At 52.2% G+C, this 27,870-nt stretch overlaps 1 protein-coding gene across 10 annotated transcripts in view; it reads left to right on the top strand.

Moving 5' to 3' along the window:
* CTIF (cap binding complex dependent translation initiation factor) overlaps positions 1-27,870 on the top strand; it is a 289,871-nt gene that overhangs the window by 98,072 nt on the left and 163,929 nt on the right. For all 10 annotated transcript variants that reach the window (XM_046671003.1, XM_046671007.1, XM_046671006.1 and 7 more), the window contains 3 exons: positions 2,087-2,160; positions 3,357-3,461; positions 9,989-10,064. In XM_046671003.1, the coding sequence (XP_046526959.1) occupies positions 2,087-2,160; positions 3,357-3,461; positions 9,989-10,064 (255 nt within the window). The remainder of the gene's footprint in view (positions 1-2,086; positions 2,161-3,356; positions 3,462-9,988; positions 10,065-27,870) is intronic.

Below are 27,870 nucleotides of genomic sequence, written 5' to 3'. Positions count from 1 at the left end.
TTTGAGGAACAAGCTGTTTCTGGGAATGGCAAATATCTCTGAATTTTCTGGCATGTAAAATAGGATTCAGGTTATCTACGGCGGTTGAGGAATATGTTTCCTGGGTTGCTGTAAGGATGGGCGAGAGTGGTGGGGATTCAGTGAGAAAAATGTGTGGAGAGAGTGTATAAACTATGAAGCATTGAAAAAATAGACGTGTCTGGCGGCCGGCTCCTGTGGCTCCAGAAAGAGCCCTGGTTGGCGTTCTGGCTCCGCCACTCACCAGCCGGGCCTCAAGACCTCCCTCCCTGAGCTTTGGTTTCTCACCTCCGATCAGAGGTGGTAACAGCACATCAGGGGTGGCCTGCAGATGCACGGAGAAGTGGCCTTCCTTTGGAGGATATCAACACTTGCGTGCAAATGGCAGGGGCATCTCCTCCAACAGCTTCTGCCCTGTCACTCTTTCCCATCCATCAGCCAGGGGCCTTTGCCTTGGACCCGAAGCAGTCTAGAGGCTGGCAGGTCCCCCTGCCAGGGATGCTGCTTCAGAAGAGGCTAGAGCCCGAGTTTGAGATGCCCAGGTGCCCTCTTAGCCTGAGCGTAGCACCCCCACTTCCAGGCTCTGGTGTTCCCACCAGCTGTGTGCGAGGGGCCTCAACCCTCCACACAGGGGCTGATGGTGACCAGCCCAGGAGGGAGGTGCCTGCACCCTCCGCATGCCCTCGAGCAGCCTTCAAAGGGTATTACACTCATCCCTGTGAGATGCTTTGCCCTCCCGCTATGACCTTCTCGTCCCTTTCTCATGCTTATTCTCTCTCCCCACCCCTGTTCCCTCCCCGAATGCTGGGGCCTGGAACCCTAGGATGGCAAATCCATCTTGACATTCTAATCTGTGCATCAGTCTTTCACACACCAAGGCAGCAGGCTTGTGCTTCCTCCACCGACAGGGTAGAGTCTGTTTAAGCAGTCGACAGGCATCTGAGGTGGACCTACTGGGTACCCAGCTTGACACCGTGGGGGCACAAGAAGAGAAGGTAACAGTCGAGGAGATTAAAACTCACTTAGGGTCATGGACAAACTGTGGATTCTTTTGTTCCACTTTACGTTTGTGGGATGGTTTATGCTGTTACACGTTGTTTTGATTTGTTTGTTCTTGCTGCTGGGTGATATTCTAGGATGTGAATATACACATTTGTTTGTCCGGTCAGCTGTTGGCAGGCACTGGGTGATTTCCACTTTGGAGCTATTATGTATATGGCTGCTCTGTACCTCTGTGCTACCTACTGTTGGTGAACATCTGTGCACGTGTTGGTTGTGTTTATACCTGGGAGGGAAGTCCTGGGTCATAGGGCATGGACACGCTCAGCTGTAGTGGAGGCAGAAGTTTTGTTTTAGAGCATGATGGTGGAAGGCAGACCTTGGGGGTAACCAGGGACGCGTGGCATCAGGAGTGACGCAGGGAGCTGGAGCTCTTGTTGCAGACATCATCTGCCAAGGGGCAGAGAAGCCAAACCATAGAAGCTGGATCAAGTAAAGTGTTTTCCGTCTATGGGATGGGTCATGTAGGAAGTGTCGGAGGATGAATACTGGCAGGTGGACTTGGAGAAGTTCAGTGGCTGGCGTAGCCTTGGTCAACAGGGACTTGCTGGTGCTGCCTGATTTGGGGGAGATGGGCTTAACTCCCGAAGAAGTCAGTCCCCCATCACGGTCCCTCCAGGGTGTCTGCCTCTGCAAAGCCCCTGCCTGGGGAGAAGCCACTGCCGTCATGCTGGCCATGGTGGTGGCGGCTCCTCAGTGTGGTGGCTTTGAGGAGAGAGCCAAGGACTCGGGGCAGCAGAGGCCTGGCTGTTTCTGTATGTGACCGCAGAGCTTTGCCAAACCCCACCAAAGCGAGGGCCCACGCCCGCGGGGAGGCTGAATCCTCCTGACTCTTTCTGAGTGTGCCAGCCGGGACGCTCACTCCCACCCAGAGTGAGCAACCGAGGGGGATGGGGAGAGTCTCTGCAGCCTTCTCCTGGTTTGGGACTTGGGGACGCCTTCCAACCCTTGTTCTCAGTGTCCTGGCCAAGCAAATAATGCCACCCCTTTCATCCCCCGTCTCTTCCAGAATGGCAGCAAAGACAACTCTCTGGACATGCTGGGCACAGACATCTGGGCTGCCAACACCTTTGACTCTTTCAGGTAAGCCCCTCTTCCTCTTGTCAGTGGTGTGTGGCTCCGGCTGGGACCTTGGCTCACTTGTCCTTTCGCCCAGTGGGGTGTTTGGGGGCTGAGTAACTGTTGAGAGTTCACTGATCAGGAAGTGGGGAGAAACAACGAGAGAGAGGGGTGAGGTAGAGAGGATGAGGCTGGAGAGGAAGGAGGTCAGAGAGAGGAGAGCAAAGGAAGGAAAACTGGGGGAGAGGATGGAGGGGAAAAAGAACGAGAAGGGAAGAGGAGGCAGAGAGGAAAGAGAGTTGACGGAGAGGGAAGATGGAAGCCGACAGTCCAACCACAGGGAGAGGGAGAGAAAGCAGAAGGGAGGACTAGGGAGGAGGAAGAGCAAAGGAGAATGACACATGGGGGCGTCAGCCTGCTCAGGTCAGCCCCAGGATCGAGAGCTGTGCCTGCAGACCCCACCCCTCTCGCCTGAGGAAAGGTCTGGAGGAAAGGAAGCATTGTCAGTGGCTCAGGCTCTAGAAGGTTCCTGATGGGCCAGGTTGGAAGGGCAAGAGTTGGCCAGGGTTCTTCAGGATGTGGGGACAGTGCCCCTGAAGGGTTTGCTAATGTCCCCCTGCCATGGTGACCACTCCTCTGGGGAGTGATGGCCTCGGGCCGTGGATGGTGGTGGCCTTTAGCTCCGTCTGCCCCTGGCCCTGGCGCTGGCCACCCCCGGGGGGTTACTCCAGACACACCCCTGGCTCAGGCTCGCCCAGCATGGAAGCGCCGTGGGTCTCCTGGGACTGGAACTTGCGGGACCTGGCCTCCTGCTTCCCACTGACTTGCCTTATGTACCTCAGAGCAGCCTTGTCCCCATCTTGAGCTGCTGTCAGAGGCTCCCTTCTCTCTCCAGCCTTTCTCAAATGTAGGTGTGAAAACAAACTCTCACATGTTTGAGGGGGACCGCTGTAGAGTGGGCATGAGGCCCACACCTGTGTTCTGCCGGTGTGCATGACTGCCCGGCAGGGTCGAGGGGAGAGGAGGGCCTCGCAGGCAGACACCTTGGGCTCCATTCTGAGTTAGGGGTCCCTGCCCAACCCCTGCCCTTGGCCAATGGGTGCCCTCCCCTTCCTGCCCAGCTCTTTCTGAGGATGCTGCCGTGCCCAGTTGAGGGCGGTGCTTCTCGTCCCCATCAGTAACTGAGCTTGTCACATTTCTCACCCTCCCTCGCCCTCTAGTGGTGCCACCTGGGACCTGCAGCCTGAAAAGCTGGACTTCACTCAGTTCCACAGGAAGCTACGACACACGCCCAAGCAGCCCCTGCCACACATCGATCGTGAAGGGTAAGGGGCGGCCAGGGAGTGAGGGGGGGCTCTTACATAGAGATGGGGTGGGGTGCAGGACAGCTGTGGCTATGCCGGAGAAGCTGTCTCTGTAGCACTGGGGTCACACAGGTGGCTGATGTCTGGAGAAGCTCATCGCCTCAGCCCTGCAGGCTCACTGGCCTCTCTCTGGAACCCCTCCACCCCTCACTGCCCAGCGCCCTCCAGCCACACTGCCCACTCCCCTTCCTGACCACTCACAGTGGCCCTGCTTGTCCGCAGTCTAGTGCAGCGGGTCTCACGCCAGATCAGAACCGCCTGGGGACCTGTTAAAACACAGATGGCTGGGTCCACCCCCGAGTGTCTGATGCAGGAGATCTGGGGTCGAGCCTGAGGATGCGCATCCCTAACAAGCTCCTGGGGATGCTGATGCTGCTGGTCCAGGGAGACCACTTTGAGAACCACCCGTATAGTGGTTGATGTAGCTTGGGTTGTCCCACTGTCTACCTCCTTCGTGTGTCAGTGCTGCCTTCCCCTTTAAAGACCGGGTCAGGGCATCGTCCAAATGTTCCCTAGCTGCCCTCAGGACAGCAATGTGACTTCAGCCAGACTCAGGGTGTGGGGCAGATGGTTTCTTTTCCTTCTTTCTTTTTTTAAAAAAATTTTATTGAGATAAAATTAATGATTTTAAGGTGTTCAATCCAGTTACATAATACTGTGTAACCACCACCTCTATCTAGTTGCAAAATATTTTCAACACCCTAATATAAAACCTATTAAGCAGTAACTCCCCAGTCCCCGCCCCTGGCAACCACGAGTCTGTTTTCTGTTTCTATGAACTTACCTATTCTGGATATACATATATATACGGAATCATAGGTGGTCTTTTATATGTGGCTGCTTTCACTCAGTATAATATTTTCGAGCTTTATTCACATGGTAGCATGTATCAGTACTACATTCCTTTTCATGGCTGAATAATATTCCATCATGTGGATATACCACCATTTGTTTATCCATTTATCTGCTGATGGTTATTTGGGTTGTTTCCACCTCTTGGCTACTGTGAATAGTGCTGCTGTGAACATTCATGTATAAGTATTTGTTTCAGTCCCTGTTTTCAGTGCTTTTGGGGTCTATGCCTGGGAGTGGAATTGCTGGGTCACACGGTCCAATTCTGATACCAGTTGCGATTTGTGTTATTTTTTCCAACACCATCAGGCAATTTTTTGACACCAGCTGGGTGTCCTACAATTCCACTCAATTCTGACACTGTCTACCTGGACATAATGTCAGATCCCACAGGTTAAGGGCTCAGTGCTACAAGACTGGCCCCCTCCTTCGGGTGCCAATCAGAGTCCAGGTTGTCACCTGTGCTTCTGACTCACTGGCTATAGGTAGAGGTTCCAACAAGCCCCTCCTTGGGTTCGGCTAATTTGCCAGAGTTACCCACAGAACGCAGGAAAACGTTTTACTCACTAGATCACCAGTTTACCATAAAAGGATATAACTCAGGAGCAGCTGGATGGAAGAGATGCACAGGGCAAGGAATGGGGAAAGGGCGAGGAGCTTCCATGCTCCTCCAAACTTGCCACTCTCCCTGAGTCCGCACTAGTCCATCAACCAGGAGGCACTCGGACCCCATCCTTTTGGGTGTTTATGGAGGCTGCATTACTAGGCATCACTGATTGAATCCTTGACCATTGGCGATTGATCCAATCTCCAGCTCCCCTCCCCCATCCTCAGGTTGCCTAGGGGCTTTCCAAAATTCACCTCATTAACATAAAAGACACTTTTCTCACTTTCTTCACTTAAGAAATTGCAAGGATTTTAGGAGCTCTGTGCCAGGACTGGGGACAGAGACCAATTATATCTTACTAATAAATCACAATATCCCACATGGTAATTTTGTGTTTTAACTTTTTGAGGAACTGCCAAACTGTTTTCCATAGTAGCTGAATATTTTACATTCCCACCAGCAATATACAAGGGTTCCAATTTCTCCACATCTTTGCCAACACTTGTTATTTTGTGTTTTTTTCTTTTTTCTTTTTTTTTTTTTTTGGTGAGGAAGATTCACCCTGAGCTAACATCTGTGCCCATCTCCCTCTATTTTGTATGTGGGATGCCTCCACAGCATGGCTGATGAGTGGAGTAGGTCCACGCCCAGGATCCGAACCCAAGAACCCGGGCCACCAAACAAAGCACGTGGAACTTTAACTGCTCGGCCTTAGGGCCGGCCCCCATTTTTTTCTTTTTTTAATTGTAATCATGGCTGTTATTTTTCCAGTCCTTCTCTGCCTACTCTTGTCTCCCTGTCACTTCAGATCTACACATAACTGGTATTATTGGCCACTTTCCTGCATTTCCCCTGTCCCCTCGCTGCCACTCTTTACCCCACTCCAACCCTGCTGGCCACCCCTTCTCTTGGCAACATGGGTTCACCGCAGTGTGATGAGCAACAGCCAGGGATGGAATGTTCTCATCCCTATTTCAGACATGAGAGAAATGAAGCTCAGAGAGGCAAAGCATCGTGCCCAAGTAGCAGAGCCATGATTTAAGGCCTTCGAACGCCATCCAGTGCCCAGGTCATGACAGCAGAGCATCCTTGAATCGGCTTCACCCCCTTCAAATTTCATGCAAAATTGTGTGCAGGTGTCTATTTTTCTGGACAGAGGCCCATCACTCACATCAAACTCCCCCAGGGGACCCCAGCCTCTCACCACACCTCCTGTTTTCATCTTCCTGCCTCTGTGCTTCCCTCAGAACCTCTGGGATGGTTTTCCTCAGGGTGGAGAGGGGAGATGGCCTTGAGCGTGGAGGCACCCTGACAGAAGGAGGCAGAGCACAGCGGAGGCCCAGCCACGAGGCTCCCCCGGCTCTGCCTCAAGCCCTGCACCAGCTCCCTGCAGGCTCAGCCCTCATTGGCCAGCCATGAGGCCGGTTTCCCCTGAGCTCCTGAGCTACACGGGGCTGCGTTCTCCGCACTTCTGAGTTTAGGCAACTGACCTCTGCTCAGCAGATTGAGTTCACGAGCAGGTTTTCAGCAGAGGCCACATTTCCCATCTGCCTTGTTGTGGGAGATCGGGGTGTGCAGTGGGAACAGGGGGCATTTTGCACTTCTGAAGCCCAGAAACAGGGCTGCTGGGTCCCTGCACGGTGCTGGGTCCCGTGAGGAAAACACACACACACACAGTATAAAATATGGTCTGCTCAGAAGGACTGTTGGCTCTATTGTTAAAAGGAGACATGAACTCATTCATGATTGAGACTGTATAGGAAAAAAAGACTCAGTTTTGTGGTGTAGACATTTAGAGAACACACAGTACAAAATAAGCCACTAGGTGGGTGGTTAAATAAATACAAAGCGGGTGAGAGAAGATGAATCGTCTCGGAAGGCTTCGGGAGAGAGACGGCATTTCACTGGGAAGCCCCATGCTCCTGTGTCCCCTGGGACCACTCAGATGGCGAAACTAGTGGGGAAACTGAGGCTCAGAGGACAGAAGTGATGGTGCCGCCTCATGGACTGAAGGTGTCGGATGGGGAATACGTGAAGTCCAAGTTTCTGAAGGCATCTGCACAGTTCACAAATTAACATCAGAACAAAATACTATTTGGCGGTGGTGATAAGTGACTATCCAGGGGAGGAAAGATTCCCCTTGTGCTGCAGGCCATTGTCCCCTCTGAAGCCAGAGGAACTGGCTGCACCCGCTCACCAGCTGCGGACCAGGCTCCCCTACTCACAGGAGCCTGCCACATTTGCTGACAGTGACCTGGGATCTCCCACAGACACCTGGCTCTCTGGCCAAATCCTGTCTCTCCCAGGTTCCTGGGGGGAGTCTGGGTGCAGCATCCTGTGGCCACCTTGTGGCTGGGCCAGGAACTGTGTCCCTCTCAGGAGCCTGCTGCACTAGGGACAGACTCCATGTGCCCCGCCACTGCAGCATCTCTCGGAAGCAGGGCAACACTCGGTTGCCAAGGCTTCCCGCAGCCCATGTTTCCATGGAGGGACAGAACTCAGAGAGGCTGTTGCCTTGGAAACCCTGTTGGCAGCAATGACTCAGCTGGTCTACCACAACCTTCTGCCCCCTGAACCCGCCGTCCTCCAGGGGGTTCTGAGCCCCGGACTGGGCAGCCTAGGGGGATAGCAAGCCATCCCTGCACACTGCTCGCTGCAGACCGCAGCGGCTGCTGAGGGGAGAATGAAAGGCCGTGGCTGGGCTGGGCTGGGCTGTTGCACGCTGGCGAGTCCAGAGGTGTGTGATAGCCACACGTGACCTGGAGGAGGGGAGTGTGAGCCGCTCCAGTCAGCCAAGAGTCCGCAGTTCCCTCCTCCCCCTCTGCCATGGCACGTACAAAACACAGATGACTGCACGCAGTTGGTGCCTTCACAGGCCAGCCTGTCTCTACCAGGCAGATTTGTTTCCAGAACGTTCTCCACCTCCTTATTTGCAGCCCAGCACATCACGAGGCCGGGTTGGGGAGGAGGGAGCAAGAACTCTCCTCTTTTCCCTCCTTACACCCCTCCTACCTCAGCTCCACCAACCAGAACCCAAGCTGACCTCCGGTGCCCTTTTGGCCCTTTGCACCCCCCCACCCGACTCCGCAGGAATGCTGACATCGCTGGCCACACGCTCCCGCTTAGCTCCAGTCTCTGCCCTGCTGCTCTCTGCCTCGGGCATCCTCCCAGAGTGGGCCTGGCCCGCTCACGCCTCCCCTCCCTCCCCCTGCCCCAGACTGTTCTGGACACTGCTCCTGTGTTCCTGGAGCGACCTGTTGCCCCTGACCGGGCACTCCCACTGTGCTGTGACACCGAGGGCAGAGGAGGGCCCAGTCTGCACATTGTCTACACTGGGGCCCAGTCCGAGCGGAGCCTGCACGGAAGCGCTTGTGAATGGGGACGTAGATCGTATCCCTGCGCCCTCGTCCACCCAAGCCTTGCTGGGTTTGCAGCCACGTGGTTTCTCCCCTGGGGTTCCGGGGCTCCTCCTGCCATAGGACTTTCATGACACATCTCATGCTGCTGCCTACTGGTGCCCAGGATTGCCGCCCTGTTAGACGAGCTTGGGACTTGTGTCCTAAGAGCCATGAGCCATCGGAGCGCAGAACCACGTGCGATTTATTTTCCACGACTCCAACGGAGATTGACACAGCCAAAAACACAAGAGATGCTTGGCAAATATTGAACCAATAAACGAATTACTCTTAAACTTGAGAGTTGTGTTAACTCTGCAGCTGGAAAATGCTGCCACCAACCCACCTGGCAGCCCTCACCATACCTCGGTCAATGATAATAACAATACCTACTGTGCGCCGGCTGTGGGCCAGGCCCCGCTGCAAGGGCTTGCCTCATATTGTTTAAAACTCACCACAACCTGGGGCGGTAGGAGCTGTTGTTGTCTTCACTTTGACAGATGAGGAAACTAGGAGACCCAGGAAAAATGAGTAAACGGCATGGGGCCTGGCTGGGTCCAGACTCTCTGCTCTTAATCTCGGCACTGCTGCTATTCGCCTAGAACAATGGAAGTAATAGTAACGGCAGCAGAAGCCGTCCTAGTAGTAGTAACGTATTCACCTTATTATTTATTTTATTATGATTTTGTTTAATTTTACTTATATGTACCATCATAATGTATTTACCACTTATGGTACTATATCATTAAATGGTATATTTAATGTATATATAAAGGTATATATGCATGTGTATGTGCCGGGCACAGTTCTAAGCACTTGGATACATTAACTAATTTAATCCTCCAGCCACCTTATGATGTTGGGTACTATTAATTATCCCCACTTTACAGATGAGGAAATTGAGGTCCAGAGAGGTTAAGTGACTAGTGCAGGGTCACCGGGTATTAAGGGATGCAGCTGGGGTTCCAACCTGGCCATTGGGTTCCAGAGTCTGCACCTTTAAATATGCAGAAGACGTGGCCCTTTGCCAGTGAAGCAGGGCCAGCATCTGTGGCCGGGGGGTACACCCGCCCACAAAGGACATGAAGAGAAGGCGTCAGTATCTGAGTGGGCTTGCTGGACTGGCCCAAAGTCAGGCCAAGGAGAGAGGAAGCCCCACTGGGGTCCTGTGTGTCCTCAAGAAAGTTGATTGGTCTCTGTTCATTCATTTTCCCTTTGGTGTAATGGGGCAAGATGATGGGCTCTGAGGGGAGCTGTGACAGGCTTTGGGGTGTTCATCAGCAAGGAGCTTAGCATCTCTGACTGGATGGGTGGGGGGACTAAGGTATCTTTCTCATCTCCCTACGGATTGGATGTCGCATTAGTGCCCTGCTCCCCAGGCTGGTCCCAACATTGTCGCCTGCATGGAGTCCTTTGTCCTTGAGGAAGGGCCTGTGTTGCCAGGCCCAAGGAGGAGGGGGCACATCTTAGGGGCCACTTCCTCCCTGTGGGACAGGCTGATTCTGCAGGCCTTCAGGGAGGGCAGGACCAGGAATCTCCTGAGCATCCTTGCTCTTCCTGCTGCTGGACTGGATGCCGGTCAGGATGCATAGACGTGCTGACCTTTGAACACCTTTCTGTCTTTTCTGGTCCAGGTGTGGAAAAGGGAAGCTGGAAGATGGGGATGGGATCAACCTGAATGACATCGAGAAGGTCCTCCCGGCCTGGCAGGTAGGCACACGTGCAGATGCTCCAACACCTGCCTCCCAGGTCACGATCCTGGGCCTGGACAGGGCAAGCACCACTGCTGGACCCTGCTCCCTCAGGGTGTCACCAGAGGTACCGCACCGTTAGGTGGGCAGGGGTGGGAACCTGTCAGGGTCCAGGGCGTCCCACTGTGAAATGTTTGCAGCAGCCCACTGTTGACTATGCCGTGGGCACAGATGGTGGGCCTGACATACCCCAGAGATGAAATGGGCCATGCGGTGGCAACTGAGCGCACTGGAAGTTTTTGTCTCTTGACTGAAGTCTCTGCAGGGGATGCATCCTGCAGTATGTCCCTGGGGGCCTGGGTGGCCAATGTGGTCAGGGCTATTTTCGGGCCTTTGAAAAGTAGAGGCTGGGGGCAGCCTCCAGGTGTCTGCTGTGCTTACTGATTTTGTCATTGATTTGGCTCCTTTCCCTGAATTGGGCCAGGCTCTGAGCCAGGAGGATTTGCTCAGCAGATAGCGAATCTGGGTTTCTAGATGGTTCTGGTGCTGGTCTTTGGACAGAAGCAATAGGAATCCTGCTGCTTCCAGGGATGGGGTTGGGCCTGCTGCAGGGGGGTTGGGGAGAGGACGGTGAGAGCAGCAGCCCCGAGCCTGCCCTGCCGGTGACCTGCCACCACCTCACACACCACCTTCTCCTCTCTCTTCCAAGTCACTTGCTATTTCACCCACATCCATGCTTCTCTTCTGGCTCCCCTTAGGGCTTTCCCACCTGGCTCAGTGTTTGTGCCTTGAGCCTGTTAATGAGACACAACAGAATTGGGGGAGGCAGCAGAGTTCAGGGGTTAAGTGCTTGGTGTCTGGACCCCAGACATGGAGCCCATGGAATCCTGGCCCTGGCACTGACTAGCCAAGGGGTGGGGCTAATTACTTACCTCGCTCTGCCTCAGTTTCCTCCTGTGCAAAATAGGACAATAACAGTATCCACTTCATGGGATTATTAAGAAGATTGAGTTCATGAATTCATGTGAAGCACTGAGAACAATGCTGGGCACATAGCAGGTGCTCCTACCCTATGATGGGGGACCAGGCTCTGGGGCCCCTCTTTGTTAGGAGCTGGGAGAGGGAGCAATTTCCTGTGCCCCATCCCCACCTTGTGTGCTTTTGCTAAGTGGCTTCTCAGGTGGTGCAGAAAGACTGGATGAGAGGTCGGGAGAATCCAGGTCTGGACGTCTGCCACGGATGCTCCCTGTGACCTGTCCTCCATAGATCCCAGTTTACTTATCAGAAAAGACTAAGACACAGTTGGACTAGATCAGAGGTCTGCAAACCCTGAAGCCCTTGGGGTTTCCCAGAGGTGCCCCAGAGGTGCTGCAGGGGGTGAAGAAGCAAGCTTGGGGGGTCCCCCGCTCAAGCTCACTTAGAACTGCTCTGCCATGTCTCTAAATCAGTCTTAGGCAAATAGTTTCATTTGAAGAAATGGTTTCTCTACGAAACAGATTTTGAAAATCATCAGACCAGGGTCCCGCTCAGGTTTCATATTTCTTCCAGGAGCAGTCAATCAGCAAGTATTCTTCGTTCTGCAGGGCCCACGTGTGACATAAACTCTTAGAGGCTGCTGAATTGGAGGTCTTCACCCCCACCTCCATTTTCAGTCTGGAGCCACACAGTGGAAGGGCTTCGATATTCACACACACACATCACACTTTGAACCAGCTTTGTCCTCAGAAGACAACACACAGAGAAGATCCTAAGCCCATGGTGCTGAACCCTGGCTGTACATCAGAAGTGCCTAGGAAGCTTTTAAATCTACAGCTTTCTGGGTCTCACCCTAGATCCGCTGTATTCGTTATCTCTTGCTGTGTAACAAATTGCTCAAAATTTAGCAGCTTAGCAACAGACATTTATTATCACATACACTTTCTCAGGGCCAGGAATCTGGGAGCAGCTCAGTGGGGCATTCTGGTGCAGAATCTCTCCTAAGGTTGCAGTCAAGCTGATGGCCAGGGCTGCAGTCATCTGAAGGCTTGACTGGGGCTGGAGGAGCCACTTCCGTGATGGTTCCTTCACATGGCAGAGAGCAAGAGACCTCAGTTCCACCCTGGCTGGTGGCAGAAGGCTTCAGTTCCTTGCCGCTTGAGCCTCTCCATAAACTGCTTGAGTGTCCTTACAACGTGGCAGCTGGCTTCCTCCAAAGCCAGTGATCTGGGACAGAGATAACGAAGGAGTGAATGAGCATCCAATACGAAAGTCCCCATCTTTTATAACCTAATCTCAGAAATGACATACTCTCACTCTGCCACATGCTGTGTTGCTTGCTCAGACCAACCCTGGGACAGTATAGAAAGGACCACACAGAGGTGTGATTATCAGGAGGCAGGGGTCGTTGGGGGCCTTCTTGGAGGCTGGTGACCACACCCACTGAATCATACCCAGGAATCTGTATTTTTTAAAGCATCACAAGAACTTCTGCAATTTTATCAAAATTATGAGCAAGAATTTAAAACCTAAAGTTATAGCTGATCATGCCCATGGCTTGACCTCTCTCCTTGGGGTGTGTGCCTTTTGTCTGGGTACCCTTAGAACAGGGCCAACAGGCTTCTTGATCCCGAAACACAGAGCTCTGGTGGCAGAATCTGAGGTCCTGTGAGAACACGTTGAGATGTTTTTTTCTGAGTTTTCCCTGCACTCTTCAAAGCCCCTCATAGGTAGGGCTGGCTGCTTCCATTGTCCAGCCTTGGGTCCTGAGGGTCAGCTAGCATAGCTATTGGCATTTGAGGTGGGACAAATCTTAATTGGATGGAACTGTGCAAAACAATATAGGCTATTTAGTGCTCCTGGCCTCAACCACAGAATGCCAGTCGCTGTCCAGAGGTGAGAGGGACAATCATGGTGACCACAAAAACACCTCCCATTTCCAGACACACCTAGGAGACACTGTGCACCCAACGAAGACCACCGAATGGGAGGGAAAGCCCACCTGTAGCATGGACCCCCCAGCCCTCCCACGGGAGTCTTAGGCCTGAGCAGAGATACTTGGGCTTCCTAGAGAATTTCTTCAACAGAAGTCCAAGTTTGAGGAGTAGAAAGAAACCTGTTGCCTCCCCTCCCTACCTGGAGGCAAGAAGGAAAGAAGACAGGAGGATGAAGGGGGAGGGTTGGCCTGAAGCTCGTTGCCTCCCTGCTCTCACTTCTTCCACCTGGAAGAAGGGGAGCATTCAAGCTGCTGCCAGCTCTGCCTCCCCAGCATCTCCCCACCCCGCAGAGACCTGGGCCGCCATCCCTGACCCGCTCCTTCCCTATTCAGACTCCTCAGCACACAGGGCCTTTGTGATTTGCCCCAGCCCACATGTTGGGACTCTGTCTCAGCCTCAGACCACCAAGACTGTGCCCCAGCTGGGCCCCCTCCCGCCAATCGGTCCTGCATCCCTCGGCCTAGAAACCCAACTCCCCCTTTCTCTGCCTGATGGACTCCTTCCCTGCCTCAGGACGCCACCCTGTGATGCCCTCTCAGATGCACATGGTCTGATGGTGCGTCTGCTGAGCTCCCCAGCCCCCTGCCCTCATCCCGATGTTACGGCTCCCGTCACATTGCACCGGCTTGTTCAGTCGTCGGACGTCCTTCCTCGACTGTGGGCTGCAGGTGGGCGGGGGTCTCACTCCTCTTCATAACCCCAGGACCAGGGGCTCTTGAATGAATTACTGCTGAAGAACATCCCTTCAAGACGCATCGTGTGGCTGTCTGGAGGGTCCAAGAGAGGCAGGATGTTTGTCTGCCTTCTCGTCCAGTCCATCCCTCTGCCTGTGAGTTTCTCCTGCCATTTCCCAGAAGAACTTCGACATGAGCCCAGTGTGCCCTTGTCACTGTGATTTCTGGGACAAGCCTTTTTTTCCCCACAGAACAGGATTTTTCCATTATCTATTGTATTAGGATACTATAGGCCATGGCATGATAGGAGACAAACCCCCAAATCTCAGAGGCTTCCCACACAGCGTTTTATTTCTCACTTACTGAAATTCTGCCGAGGGTCCAGCTGCCCTCCAGGGAAGCTCCTTTCCAAAGTGGGGCAAAGGTCCAGTCGGATTCCATTCTGTGGCCCCACCATCTCAACCCCATCCAGGTGGGCCTGGCAGGGGCAGAGAGAGCTGGAGGGTCACACTCTGGGTCTTACATGCCTTGGCCCAGAAGTGTCACTGCACTCGTAGCCCATTGGATAGAACTAATCACGTGACCCCATCCAGCCATGAGGCAGATGGGTGAGCAGCAGCGTCTGTGCTGTATCTTCCTTCTTCCTTCACTTGCTCACTTCACTGATCTTCATGGGCGAGTGCTTTGCACCAGCCTTTGAGAGAGAGAGAATTGCATAAGATGCAGTTCCCCAGGAGAGGCACAGTCTAGAAGAGAAATGAGACGTGTACACAAGATGACAGTAACGCACAGTTGAGGCTATAAATGTCTGAGCAAACACTGGTGCCTTGCCCGGGTCACGGTCCTTGTAGGATGTAGTCTGGGGCCTCTCCCTGCATACTCCACCTGCCTCCCCACTGCTGCTGCAGTCTGGGGCTTAAGTGAACGGCTGAGTAAGGAGCAGAGGGCCCCAGTGGCCCCCAGACTTAATACCCATTCTAGATCTCTGAGGAGCTCTAGCTTCTCTCTCACTGTGACTTATCAGACACACATGGGGCACATGTCACAGCGAGTGGTCTTAGGTGGGAGTGCCTCAGTGAGAGGTCAGATGCTGACACCTGGGTGCCTGTCCAATTGCCCCTCCAGCTGAAGCTGAGGACCCTATGATCCCCCTGATCGTATTTCCACAGTAGACAATGAATCCAGGGGGTGAGGCTCAGCACAGTGCTGTCCCTCAGGGACCCCATCCCTGGGGCCACCCAAGGACCTGGGGCAGCAGGGTGGACAGTAGGTGCCCACATCTGCCAGGTGCAGTTCTTCACCCATAAAAGGCATTTAGTTGGTCAGTAAAGGCTGATGCTGGTGATGTTCTCTGCCTCCCCCTAGTGTGGCTGAGGGAAAAAAGCAGGTGAGCTGGGGTGGGTGACAGCCAGCAGCCAGATTCTAGCGTCCACAAACACTTGGCAGCCTTGGGTGAGCCAAGGCTAGTAGCATTGCTCCCCGAGAGCTCTGACCAGGGGAGGGCAGCTGGAGGCTCTGAGCATGGTGACATTCCAGGGGACATCAGTCATGGTTCCAGGTGGTGAAGCCATAGGGCAGGGCAGAAGCTGACACCCATACAGCTGGGCTTAGAATGGAGTCCTGGGGGTGCCCCCTGCATTTTTGGCATCTCTGTTGTGAACTGCATAAGGATATAAGGGGGTTGGCTAGCCTACCGTGTTGGCAGTGATGTGGACATTCCAGCCCCCATCCTTTGTAATCCTGCTCCAAGTGTGGCTGGTGCAGAAGCCGTCAGAGAGACGGCTGCACTGTGGTGTGCTCCCACTAGAGGACAGCAGTGCACCACTCTGGAAGCGCCCCAGGCTGGCGCTTTGCAGTGAGAAGTGCCTTGTTCCCAGGAGCCAAAAATGTCCTCATTGATGCTCAACATTGTCCCCAAAATGACCCAGGCCAACGCTCAGGCCCTTCCTCCCCAGAACAAGGGAGAGGATGAGGCAGTGAAGGAGGCAGCCACAGAGAGGCGTAGGGATGCACCTGTTTGGCCAAAATGTCCCCTACTGTGCAGAGGGCTGACATTCCTCTAGGGAGTCTGTCCCACCCCCCCCCCCCCCACACACACACACCACCCTCAGACCCCTGGGAACATGTGGCACTCCCTTTAAGCCTCTGTCAACTGCACAGACAAGGGATGTGCTTGCTCACGGAGTGAGGGGTGCTGGTGGCATTCCCCACACCAGACGGCTTCACCTGGGCCTGTGGGGGAGGCAGCCGCTGGTGTGGGGGGTGGGGGGGGGGTCACAGAGTACTGCCTTCTGCCCTTAAAAGGACAGGCACTGGCAGGTGCTGAGGGGGAAAGATGGAGTTCGTGTATCCAAGCCAGGTTAAACTTGACAGTTCAATGTGAAGGCACGGGAATCGAATCTGAATAGGTTCTGGCATCTCCTCGCACATCCCTGGCCCAAGACTGACTGCCCTGACACCCCCCACACCCCCCACCCCCAGCCCCGAGACTCCTTCCCCTGAGGCGTGATAATTTGAGGAGCAATTTCTCCCCAGGTTACCAGAGCGCAGGGGGCCACACGGCCTCAGGGCCCTGTTGAAATACTGCCTCCCTGTTTCACACGTGGCCCCGGATGCTTCTGTGCCCTATACACGACCCCAGTTGAAAGACCTCGTTGTTGAATTATCCTGTGTCTTGCCCAAGGCTTTCTAGAAGAACATACTTTGATCACTCTTCTTTGAATTCTCTGTCAGACGAACGTTATGTCTGCTGTCTTTTGTCGGACAATAGGAACTGCATAACCCAACTTATTTCCCTTTCTGCCTTCCTGTTAGGAAATTTCGAAACTCACTCCTGTGTCCGTCTGCGGTGAATTATGAGCTCACTCTGACCTGGTCGGTCCATGGCTCTGACCTTCTGGTGACCGACCCCGTTGAGTGGTTTACGGTGCGGGAGCCCACCGTTGTGGGGTCGGCACAGCCTCCACACTGAACAAGGGGCATCACTGAGTCAGGTGGGATTTCTGGCCTCATGGAAGTGCCCAGGGCCCTCCATATGGAGGGACCCAGAAGACTCATGGAAGGTAAAGTAGGATTTTTGCCCTCATGAGAGTCTGTCCAAGGCACTGTGTTCACATAGGACCCAGAGAGAGGACAGGAGACCCACTAAAGGACGGGACAGTGAGACTTGGGGTTAAGCACCCCATTCCCCTGCTTGGCCCCGAATAAGGACAGAGTGAGAAACCCCCCTCCCTTCCAGGAATCTGAGGGACAAATGAACTTTCAGAGTGAAAGTGATGACCAGCTTTCACCTCTTCCCCTGAGTCGCTTGGAAGAATAAAAATGGCGGCAGACGCAGGACAGCCTTGTTCCTCCAGCAGGTGGCGCCGTTGCCGTTTGGAAACGGGTTGTGGGAAGGGGCCGCCCCACGCTGGATTGAAGCTGCTGTAGCCCAGTTCCCAGCCTCCCAAATGGGAAGGAGCGACTTTATCGCTCCCTAGAGCTATGCCAGCTCTGTTGCCAAGTCTTCTGGAAACTTCCAGGATTTGCTAACTCTCAGGCACAGGGATTATTAAAATGTCCCGAGATGCCGAGGAACAGAGTCACATGAAAACCAAGCCCCACCTCGCACCCCCAGGCCTGTCCTCTTCCCCAAGTGCTGCTTCATGTCACTTCTTGGTCCCATGGGATGTACAGTCTGACCTCATACATTGAATCCACCAGTCTTGATGGAGCACCTTTCGGTGGCCCAGGCGTTTTCTTAGCCACGATGGACAGGGTTAAAATGCAGGGTCTGTCGCCTTTCCAGTGCACCGGGACGTGGAATTCTAACGTCCCCTTAACGAGCATCCAGCAGTGACTGTATCACACCTACAGTAACACTGCAAACATCTCTGAGTGCTCTCCTTGCTCCAGGGAACTGCAATGTGCCTTCTCATCGTCCCTGTGGAGCGCATGCTGTTACGAATATCCTTTTACAGACGCGGTGGTCCCTGGGCAGCTGTCACCTTCTCAGTGAGGCCTCCTGAACGCCCCACCCCACGCTCTCCACCCTCCCCTCACTTTATTCTTCTCCCTAGCCCTCCTCACTTATATGCCTTATTCCTGTGGTCTGCGTTCTCCCCCTGCAATGTAAGTTCCCCATGGGCACATCCGGGTGCTCATTAAATATTGGGCGAATGACTGAACGAGCCCTGTCATGCTCCTGTCCCCAAGGGACCCACCCCCAGCACCCCAGTCTAGAACCTGTGCCTCCTTCACAGGGCTCACATGGATTGAACACTCTGAGCTTTATGTCTGCGACATCAGAATTCACATAACTATCCTTATTATTATTATTGTCATTTGTCATTTTACAGACAAGAGAACTGAGATCAAATCCTTTGCTCCAAATCACACGGCTCACAAACAGGGGAGTGAGGATTGGAATTCAGGCAGCCTGACTCCTCCGGGACCCCTTTGTGAGGGGTGACGATGGGGAGGAAGACCATTTTCTAACTCTCGGTGACTGTAGTCACGTACAACGAGTGAGGGGTGAATGTCATTTCCTTTAATAAGCAAGAACAAGAAAATAGATATCTTTTTTTTTTTTCCTCTACTGCTGGAGGCACTAAAAATGGAAAGAGAGAAAAGAGAGAGAGAGAGGGCTGCCCCTACTGACACCTCTGAAAGAGGAAAAGATACGATTTTTACTTCTTTTTAATCGGAAAGGTTTCCAGTGGCCTTCCCCAGTCCCTGCTGGTGCGGGATCCTGTGTCAGCCTTCAAGGAGGAGAGCGTACCTAGGGCCGCCTCCCCCGCCTCTCCCAGTGCTTCCTCCCTCAGGACAAAAATAGGCGCCCATACAATGAAGGAGACCAGGAGTCCTTCAATCCGTGGTTTCCTGTCTGAGGCCGCCAGGTAGCAAGGCCCGTAGGGAGTGGGTAACGTGCTCTGTGAGGCAAGCCCATTTTTATTTTTGTTGCTTATGAGTCTTTTTTTCAAGAAATTATTATTTTGGGGGTGAAGACTTTTACTGGTGACAAACATTAAGGAGCAGGTGACTGGTGGAGTCTGGCCCGGGTCCTCCCACAGCCTCCAGGGCCGAGCACATTGCAGGGAGCCAGAACTGCAGGCACCTGGTGGTTTGTGGCTCTGGGGGGGCCCAGGAAGCATCTGCCTCCTTATGTGCCAGCGTCCATTATCCAGAACATGACTAGGGTCTTAGATGGGGATTGGCAGACTGTGGTCCACAGACCAAATCCGGCCCCCCAGCCTGTTTCTGCAAATAAAGTTTTATTGGTACCCAGCCCTGTCTACTCGTTTGCCCACGGTCCGTGGCTGCATTTGTGCTACAAGGCAGAGCTGAATAGTTGTGACATGGACCCTCCCGCCTGCAAAGCCTAAAATATTTATTATCTGGCCCTTTGCAGAAACGTTTTCCAAACACTGATCTAGAATATAAACAGAAAAAAAGCCCTGAGAGTTAAAACAGGTGGCGAAAATCCTGAGGTTCGTTCACCCTGGCCATCGGAGAGCGCTTCGGTTCCACACCCAGAACATCGTGCAGTTCGTCCAAATTCATTCTCTTTCAGCTTCCGTTTCTTTGACTGGTCCACCTGTTTGACTTACTCTGCAAGGCTGTGCTGAGGGTCATCATAGAGTGACAGTTGTTTGTAAACTGAAAAACACTCTGCAGACATGAAGTGGCCTTACTAAGTGGCCCAGTTACTAGTCGAGGCGAGCACAGAACCAGTGACTTGACAGACGAGAGACGTGCATGGGAGCTGTGGCGGGGAACTGGGGGCTGGAGAGTCTGTTGAGTTTCCCAGCTCCTCCTGAGGCTGAGATCTGAAAGAGTAACCATCCACCTGCCTGGACCTTAGACAGAGATGTGCTGCCTCCCCAGCTGTGTCTGGAGCCTTCTTCGTCCACCCCATTCCTCCTACCTGAGTGTCCTTACCTCTCCCTCGCCCAGATTTTCCCCCTCTTTCGTGGCCCTCTTCCTAGTTTATCTCCTCCGGGAAACTGTCCTGGACGAATCAGACCACCCATCCTCAGAGACTTCATGGATGTTTGGAGGACCTGATTCTAGGCCAATCTTGAGATTCTCTGGCTGTTTCCTGCCTCTCCATGTGTTTGTGCTTCCTAAAGGAGGCTGACCTCGAACCCCACCTTGAGCAAGGATCTACAGAGAGAAAAGAGAAGGTGGGCATGGAGGGTTTCGGAAGTCAGTGAGCAGTGGTTCAGAAGAAATGGAGGCCATGGAGAATGAGGGGTCCAGGAGTCTAGAAGGGACATCTCCATATGCAGAGAGCGGTTGGTCCAGGTCCTTGAGGCCTTGGGACTTGACCAAATAGGGACTCAACGGAATGTCCTTGAGCAGAGAAATGCCTCATGGAAGGACTAGGGCCTGACCAATCCTTATGCCTTCCTCCAGGGACACTCTAGGGAATTCCTAGCATTGTACACATCTTCCCACAATGGCCAGGGAAGGAAGTTTCACTTTGTTAGGGACAAGTCAGGGTCCCTTAAAAACAAGACTTGCCCCCGGTAGAGAGGTCATCTGATCCATGCCCTACTTTGGGCCAGATCCTACCCAGAATCCTTTGCTTCATGCCAGAGGGCTTGATCAATGGGTGGGAGGGAACACTTGGGGGTGGGAGGAGAAGCAGGCCCAAGCGAGACCAGACTGAGGACTGCCTCTGCCATGGCCCCGGCTGGGCCAAGGGCATCTCCCAGAGAACAAGAGCTGCCTGCCCAGCTCTGCTTGGGAATGGCTTGGGCTTGGGGATGGGAGGCCAGCAGAGGCACCCAGTGCTGTGAGCAGGCCCTAAGCTGGCCGACGGGGCCTCCGTAGGGATGCACAGAGGCAGGTCCACCCTCCTGCACACACTCACCCCCCAGTGATGCAACAGTCCTGCCAGGAGAGGCCCCGAAGCACAAGATGAGTGGGGTCACCTCACCTGCAGCCCCACCGTCCATTCCTAGAGCACTTTCCAGGGCTGGTTTAACACCCCGGTCATCTTGGTGATGTCCCGGCTGACTTGGGCCGGCCCTAGTTATACAAAGCTACATCATGGTCCAGCACCTTTCCTCCTTTGTCCTTGGCCGGTAGAAGGAGCAGCTTAGGCTGGGGGAAGAGGAAGGTGTTGCTGAGGGTGTGAAGCATCCATTATTCCTTTATTAGCCAGTGTGCCATTTCTGGTCGCGTTCTCCTTCCTGGCGGCGGTGAGCTTGGGGGCGGAGAAGCCCGGTTATTTTCGTTCCCCCAGCTTCTGAGTGCAGAGGGGGCGGGGGTGGACAGGGCTACGTGCTCTCCAGCAGGCGTTTGTGAATGGGCCCCTGCTCCCAGGCCTCCCCGACGGCAGGCAGCCCCCCCCAGACGGGCTGCCTCTCTCTGGCTGGACATGGCTGTTTCTAGCATTGCAGCGGCCAGGCGGGAGGAAGCTTTCTTCTGGCCCAAGAACAATACCAGGGTCAGCCCGGGGACCTCCCTCCTACACCCTCTTCCTTCCATTGTGAGCCACCACACAATCCCAGGCTGCTTGGCTCTGCACAGCCAGGGGGAGGGGGGCAGACCCAGGAGAGATTAGCAATGTGCGCGACACCTCTAGTCGTCTGCCTCCACTTCCCAGGCTGGGCCAGGGTTCTGGAAGCAGCAGATGGACAGACAGACAAAGCATATGTGAGCGGCTCTTGGGTCCCTGTGCTTTGCATGGGGCTGCCAGCAGGGTGAGGCCACTGGCTGGATGGCACCACTCCCTCCCTCTGCCCACATTGAATCATAGCATGTCAGTGCTGGAAAAGGCCTACCCAGACCTTCTGCCCATCACCCCATTACACAGACAAGGAAGCTGAGACCCCAAAGGTAAAGGTTTTACCAAACTTCTTATTGCCCTGCTTAAAAATTCTTCACTGATTCCTGAGGCCTGTGGGAAAACCCCAGAACTGCCCTGAGTGTCTGCTGGCCTTCCAGGCTTCTCTCTTGTGACTTCCCAACTTGTGCTCTGGCCTTGTCACTAGTTGATAGGCCCTTGATCCAGCAGCAGTGGTCCCCTGCCTTAAATATCCTTCTCGCTTCATTTGCCTGCCTGCTGGTTCTTCAAAGAGTGTTTGAAGGGCACCTCCTCTGTGCAGCCCTCCCTGATACCCACATCCTTGTGGATTCACCTCGGCTTCTCCAGCACTTACTATATACGCATAGAAAGACTGCCCCTCTGTGTCACTAGTGCGCATGTGTGTCTCTCCCACACATACACACCTTGCCCACAATATGCACTTCAAATCCTGGGAGCTGAAAACATCTCATTCACCTTTGCAGCCCTTAGGACAGTGGTGCTCAAAGTGTGGTCCCCAGACCAGCAGCCTCATATCACCTGGGAACTTGCTAGCAATGCAAATTCTTGGGCCCCTTCACTCCTCCTGAACCAGAAATCCAGCAGTCTCTGTTTTAATGGTGATTCTGATGCATGCTGAAGTTTGAGAACCGATGCCTCAGGACCTAGATGCAGGCAGTTGGCTCTTAGTAATTTCTTCTTTTTTTCTTATTGAGAGATATTTGACATGCAACACTGTGTAAGTTTAATGTATACAACATATTGATTCGATACATTTGTACTGCAATATGATTGCCATTAGCTAACACCTCTATTGTGTCACATAATTATCATTTCTTTTAGTGTTGGAAACAATTAAGATTTATCTCTTAGCAAGTTTAAGGTTTATAATGCAGTTTTATTGTCTATCTTAATAATTTACTGAGTAATTGACATCATCTCTCCCCTTTTATTTCCTGCCAAAATTTTTTGTTGTTTATTTACTCTTTACCATTATTTTGCTCAAATGAAGGACAAAGAATCTTGCCCTATTTGACAACTGAGGATATGGATTTGCAAGGGTTTGAATGATTCAGGAACGACACAGTCCTCCAGCCTATAGCACCTGCTCCCATCACTGGCCACGCCCCAGAGGGATAACCTGTTGGCCCCAACTGCCCTGGGTGAGCCCCTGTGAATTAGGATTCCTAGGGGTTCATTATCTTCCCGCCTGTAAAAGGTCAAAACCTCAGGACGGCTCCCAGTGACACTGCATGTTTGCAGGTGGTCAAAGCCACCCCTGGGTTGGAGATGGCGGGGGGGCGGAGGGGGCAGCCTTCATTCAGAGATGGATGGAAAGCCCTGGCCTGATCATTCTGGCTCTCCTCTTCTCTCATTCCACTTCTGGGGGAAGACGGACCACTCTCAGTGTGTAGGGCGGTGGCTGATGGTGAAAGGAGTTTGTCCCTGAGTTCAGAGCCTCTGTCGGCACAGGCAGTGACCCTGACGCATACTCGGTGGCAGGAGGAAGCCTACCTGGGGATAAAACAACAAACACTAACTTCTGCCTACAAAGGGAATAATCAAAAGTCGGTATTAAATAGACCATAAATAATAACAATAGTGTAGTTACAGGCCTAGCTAAACAGACTGGAAAGGCTAAATATTGAGGTCATGTCCAGAAAACAATTCTGGCCTTTCCCTCTGAGGGTCAGTGCAGTGACTTTTCGAGCAGAGGGCTGGGGAGGATGGGGCACTGGCCCAGAGGGGTGGTCTTGTCCTGCCTCTGAGCCTCACCTGCCCACTGTCAGACAGGAATGGAGGCACTGCCATCCCTCTGGGTTCAACCCTGAACCCTGCTTACCCACTCTTGGGGTGCTCCTAGAGGAAAGACCTAGTCGATTATGAAAGCATTGTATATATTCTTATGTTCTCAAAAGACCCTTACTTTTCTCTTGGCACACAACCCCTGGAGGGTTCAGGAAGCAGTTCTGCCTCCCCACTCACGTGGTGGGCCCCACGCAGCTCTGTTCCCTTCCTCTTCCTCCACATCCCCAGCTTCTCTCCTTCCCCAGAGTTTATAAACCTAGAGGAGTTTTTTTCATTCCTGATGGAGAATTTAATTTAGCGTTTTGCTGCTTGTGTTTTGGAGTATGTTTCTCTTGGGCCCCAGAGGTCTGCCGGCCTGGCAGGGATCCAGGGAGTAAATGGCAGCCTCGTGCTCCGCCAGGACGAGCACAGCGATGCTGTGGGCTGCTGGCACCGAGGATTCTGGGCCCTGGCTCCCAAGTGCTTGCTGGGACCCAGTCGTCCCACAAGGCCCAGGGCTGTCAGCCCACACGTTTTACGTGGAGTGCCCGCTCTGGCGTGGACTTGGGTCCCACCCCGTGGGCGTTGCTGCCGTGCAGGCGGGGTGTAAGCAAGAGCCTCCGAGGTCCCGGCGGGGCTCACCCTCTGCCTTCATGGCTCCTGTCCTCATCTCCAGGATGAGGTGAGGTCTCAATAGCCATTTCCGCTTCATACATTCTGTGGCTCTAATTAAGTAACAATTAACTCAAACTCATTGGTATAACATGATGCCATTGGTGCAGGTGGGAATCAGAAGAGATAGGCTGGAGAGATTGATGCCTTCGTGGGAAGGTGGGCCTAAAGATGGGGATCCATCTACCCAGTGTTTCCAAAAGAAGTACATGCCTATAGTTTGCACAAATTAAGCAATTAAATAATACTAAAAAAATACTAAAAATTAAATACTAAATAATTAAATAGTACTAAAAATACTGAAAGTTAAATAATAGTAAAAAGGCTATAATGGAAAATAGCAATTCCCTGCCCCATTCTTCCTTAGTCTACTAGTTCCATTCCTCAAAGCAACTACTTTCACTTTTTTTCTCTTTTTTTTCTGGTGTTCCAGCTATTTCTAATATATACATATAAAATAACTAATATTTCTAATATATAATAAACTGTTCTTATACTGCTTTTTAAAAACGTGTTGATCTGAGATATTATCTGCTGATTTCCATTACAGTGAATGAGAATTTTGCTCTCGTATACCCATATCTTCTCAATATAGTCATATCAAATTTCAGTTAAATTTTTAGTCAGATGGTTACTTCCTTACTGAATCCTACTTTACTTTTCTTTTTATTTTGAGAAACATTCAGATTTACAGAAACGTTGCAAAAATAATACAGAGAATTCCTATATATGCTTCACCTGATGCCCTGTGTTCACATTTCACCGTGCTCGTTTTATCATTCTCTCTATATACTTTTCTTATTTTTTTTTCTGGTTTGAAGAGTAAGTTGTGGACATGGTGCCACTTTACCCCTAAATACTTCAGTGTGTTTTCCTAAAAACAAGGACATTCTCCTACAGAACCACAGTTTCATTATCAAAATCAGGAAATTAACATCGATAGAAAACTCTTATATAATCTATAGACCTTATTTGCATATTTCCAGTTGGCCTACTAAATCCTTTAGAGCTAAAGAAAAAGTTATTTTGTTTTGTTTTGTTTTCTGGATTAAAACTCAACACAAGACAACACTTTGCTTTTAATTGTCATGTCTCTTTAGTCTCCTCGATCTTTCTGTCTTTCATGACCTTGACCTTTTTTTAAGAGTACAGGCTGGTTATTTTGTAGACTGCCCATCAGTTTGGGTTTGTCCGATGTTTCCTCATGATTAAATTGATGCACTTTTGAAAGGAATGCCACAGAAGAGGTGCTGTGTCCTCGGTGCATGATATCAGGAGGCCCAAGACGTTGACTTAGTGACATGACGTTGACCACCTGTTCAGGTGGTAGCTTCCAGGCCTCACCACTATAAAGTTACTCTGTTTCCCTTTGTAATTAATAAGTATCTCACAGGGAGAGATTTGAGACTATGTAGATACACTGTTTCTGATAATACTCTTTTACCCACTAGTTTTAACATTCATTGATGATTCTTGCCTGAAATATCACCATACTGATTAGCAAATGGTGACTTTTCTAATTCCATCTACATATTTTAGTTGACTTTCTACTGTAAGGAAGATCTTTCCTTTCTCCCTTACTTACTTATTTATATGTCTTGCCTTATAGATTTTTATGTTATTCTAAGGGTTATAATCCAATACTATTATTATTTATTTTGATACTCAAATTGTCCCAGATTTGGCAAGCGGGAGACTTCAGACTCACTTCTGTGTATTTCTGAAATGTCCTAATTATTCTTTGAGTACTTCCTTACTTGCTGGCACCAGAAGTTGTTCCAGGGTTATTGGCTACTTTCTCTGCCAGCCCTGGAATCTACCATTATCTGCAGAACCCTGGTACTTTTTAGTGGATGGTTTTTAGAAACCCAGATCCAGGTGCTAGGTGTGCTTATTGTTACTGAATCTTTGGTCTTTCAACCCACTGTTCTCACTCCTTTCTTGAGTGCCTGTGTCCCCAGGTCAGAGCTTCTTTTATTCGGCTTCTCCAGAAGATAAAATCTTTTGCCTGGGGGTAGGGGCTGAAGGACAGTTGCATGGCTTTGTAGGGTCGGGAAGGATACTTGGGGAGTCCCAAAGGCAGACTTTCATCCAGTTCTGTGGTTTCCTCCCAGTGTCTGAATCCTGCCTTTTGTGGTACCTGGTACCCACCGAGCTCTGAGCTCCCTGGAGGTTTGCAGGCTCAGTCAGCACATCAGTATCCCTCTCTGCTAGGAAGTCTAATTTGGTTGGATTCAAGTAATCAGGGAAAGAGGGAGAGTGTGTAGGAAAGGCCAAGCTTAACGAGCTTGTTGAGGCCAGCAGTGGGAGCAGATGTTTGCATCTGGGAGTAGGGGGATGAAGCGACCTGTCCTCTGAGTCCAGGCAGGAACGCTGGCATGTGGCTGAGGCCCTGGACATATTGTCACCGGAGTTAGAATACAAAGGGGGCAGCAGGATGTACCTGAATGCCAATGAATAGATTCTTTTCTTTCCTGTTGTTCAAAGAAGTCCGAGAGGGAACATACACACGCACACATACACGTGCACAGCTGTCTGAGGGGCCTGGGAAAATCTGCATGAATTCAGACCTTACAGAAAGACTTGCTCCCATGGGAGAGCCAAGAGCCACCAGGACAAATTTGCTCCAGGACCCAAGGATAAGGCTCTATTGCCAAGCCATATAGGGTTCCAGCCACACCCTGCCTCACTTTGCACTTGACCCCTTGTTCTGAGAAAGACTTTTCCCCAGCAAGCCTCCAGGGTCTGGGGAGCCTGGCTCTTGTCCAGCACCACACCTGGGCCAGAGCTGGGCACACGGTTGGAGCTCTGTAAGTCACAGAACCATAGACAGTTGCCAAAATGCCAGAGTGAATGCCTGAGCCAACTCTGTGCACAGGGCAGAGGCAAGGCAGCCTCTCACTGTTGCCCCTGCAAAGCTGCAGGTCGCCAGGTCGTTGCTGGCCTCTCCTTCTGTAGCTGCTGAGCCTGTTCCCTCAGGCATTGCTAATAAACATGACCCCACCTGCCCTCAGTGGTAGACTGGCTCCAGAAGGCCCCGTATAGAGTGCAAGCTGTCCCTGCCTTTTGCCAATTCGCATTTCAACAATCCTCACATTCTGCAGTTCCTGAAAACCATTTGTGTGGAACTTCTGGTAGCTTTAATCTCCTTACTTGGGAGTTCTGCTCATTTCTGGAAATGTTGAAATAACCAAGTATGCCCTTAAGGGCAGGCAGGGCAGAGTCTCCGGTGTAACACATCACGCCCCTTGATAAAGGATGGCACCCCACATGGACGTGAGGGCGGGTTAGTCTTGTGCAGCCCTGTCAGTGGCTCCTCGTCTCCAAAACACAAAGCCCTGAAAGGCAAGGACTCTGGGTACATCCTCTTCCCTAGAAATGCTCCATTTCCCACTGATCACTGGCAGGGGTGTGTCCTATGGACAAGTGGTCTCCTCAGGCTGCGATGGGCAGGATAAAGCTGGGGAGTTCTTGGGATGGAGCTGGTAATGGGGAGAGGGTCAGATAACGGGCAGGCCTAGGAGTAGGGGACCCCTAGAATGGGTACCTAGACCAGCCTGAGAAGACACGGCCGCTTGGCTGCATCAGCCTGGCGCCCAAGTGAGGAGCAGCCCGCGTTGGGAGGCGGAGCGAGAGCTGAAATCTCCCCCTGGGCATCCCTCCTGGAGACCCCCTAGTCAGCATTCTGAACCGGCAGGAAAGTGCTCTGCACACATCAAGCTCCACCAGGAAAGCCAGGCCCCGCAGGCAAGGGCTGCCCCGAGGGCATGCAGTGGATCCAGCCACAGATTTGGGGCCCAGGAGCCCCAGGTCACTGCTCTTCCCACACATCCTTCAGTTTCATTTATGGTGATTTCTAATGATTGATCCTCGTATGAGTCTCACAGGACATCTGTTTAATAATTTATTCTAGAGTTTCATGAG

This window comes from Equus quagga, chromosome 9 (assembly GCF_021613505.1).
Source record: "Equus quagga isolate Etosha38 chromosome 9, UCLA_HA_Equagga_1.0, whole genome shotgun sequence".
In the NCBI taxonomy this organism is placed as follows: Eukaryota; Metazoa; Chordata; class Mammalia; order Perissodactyla; family Equidae; genus Equus; species Equus quagga.
This window is presented reverse-complemented; position numbering and strand designations above follow the sequence as displayed.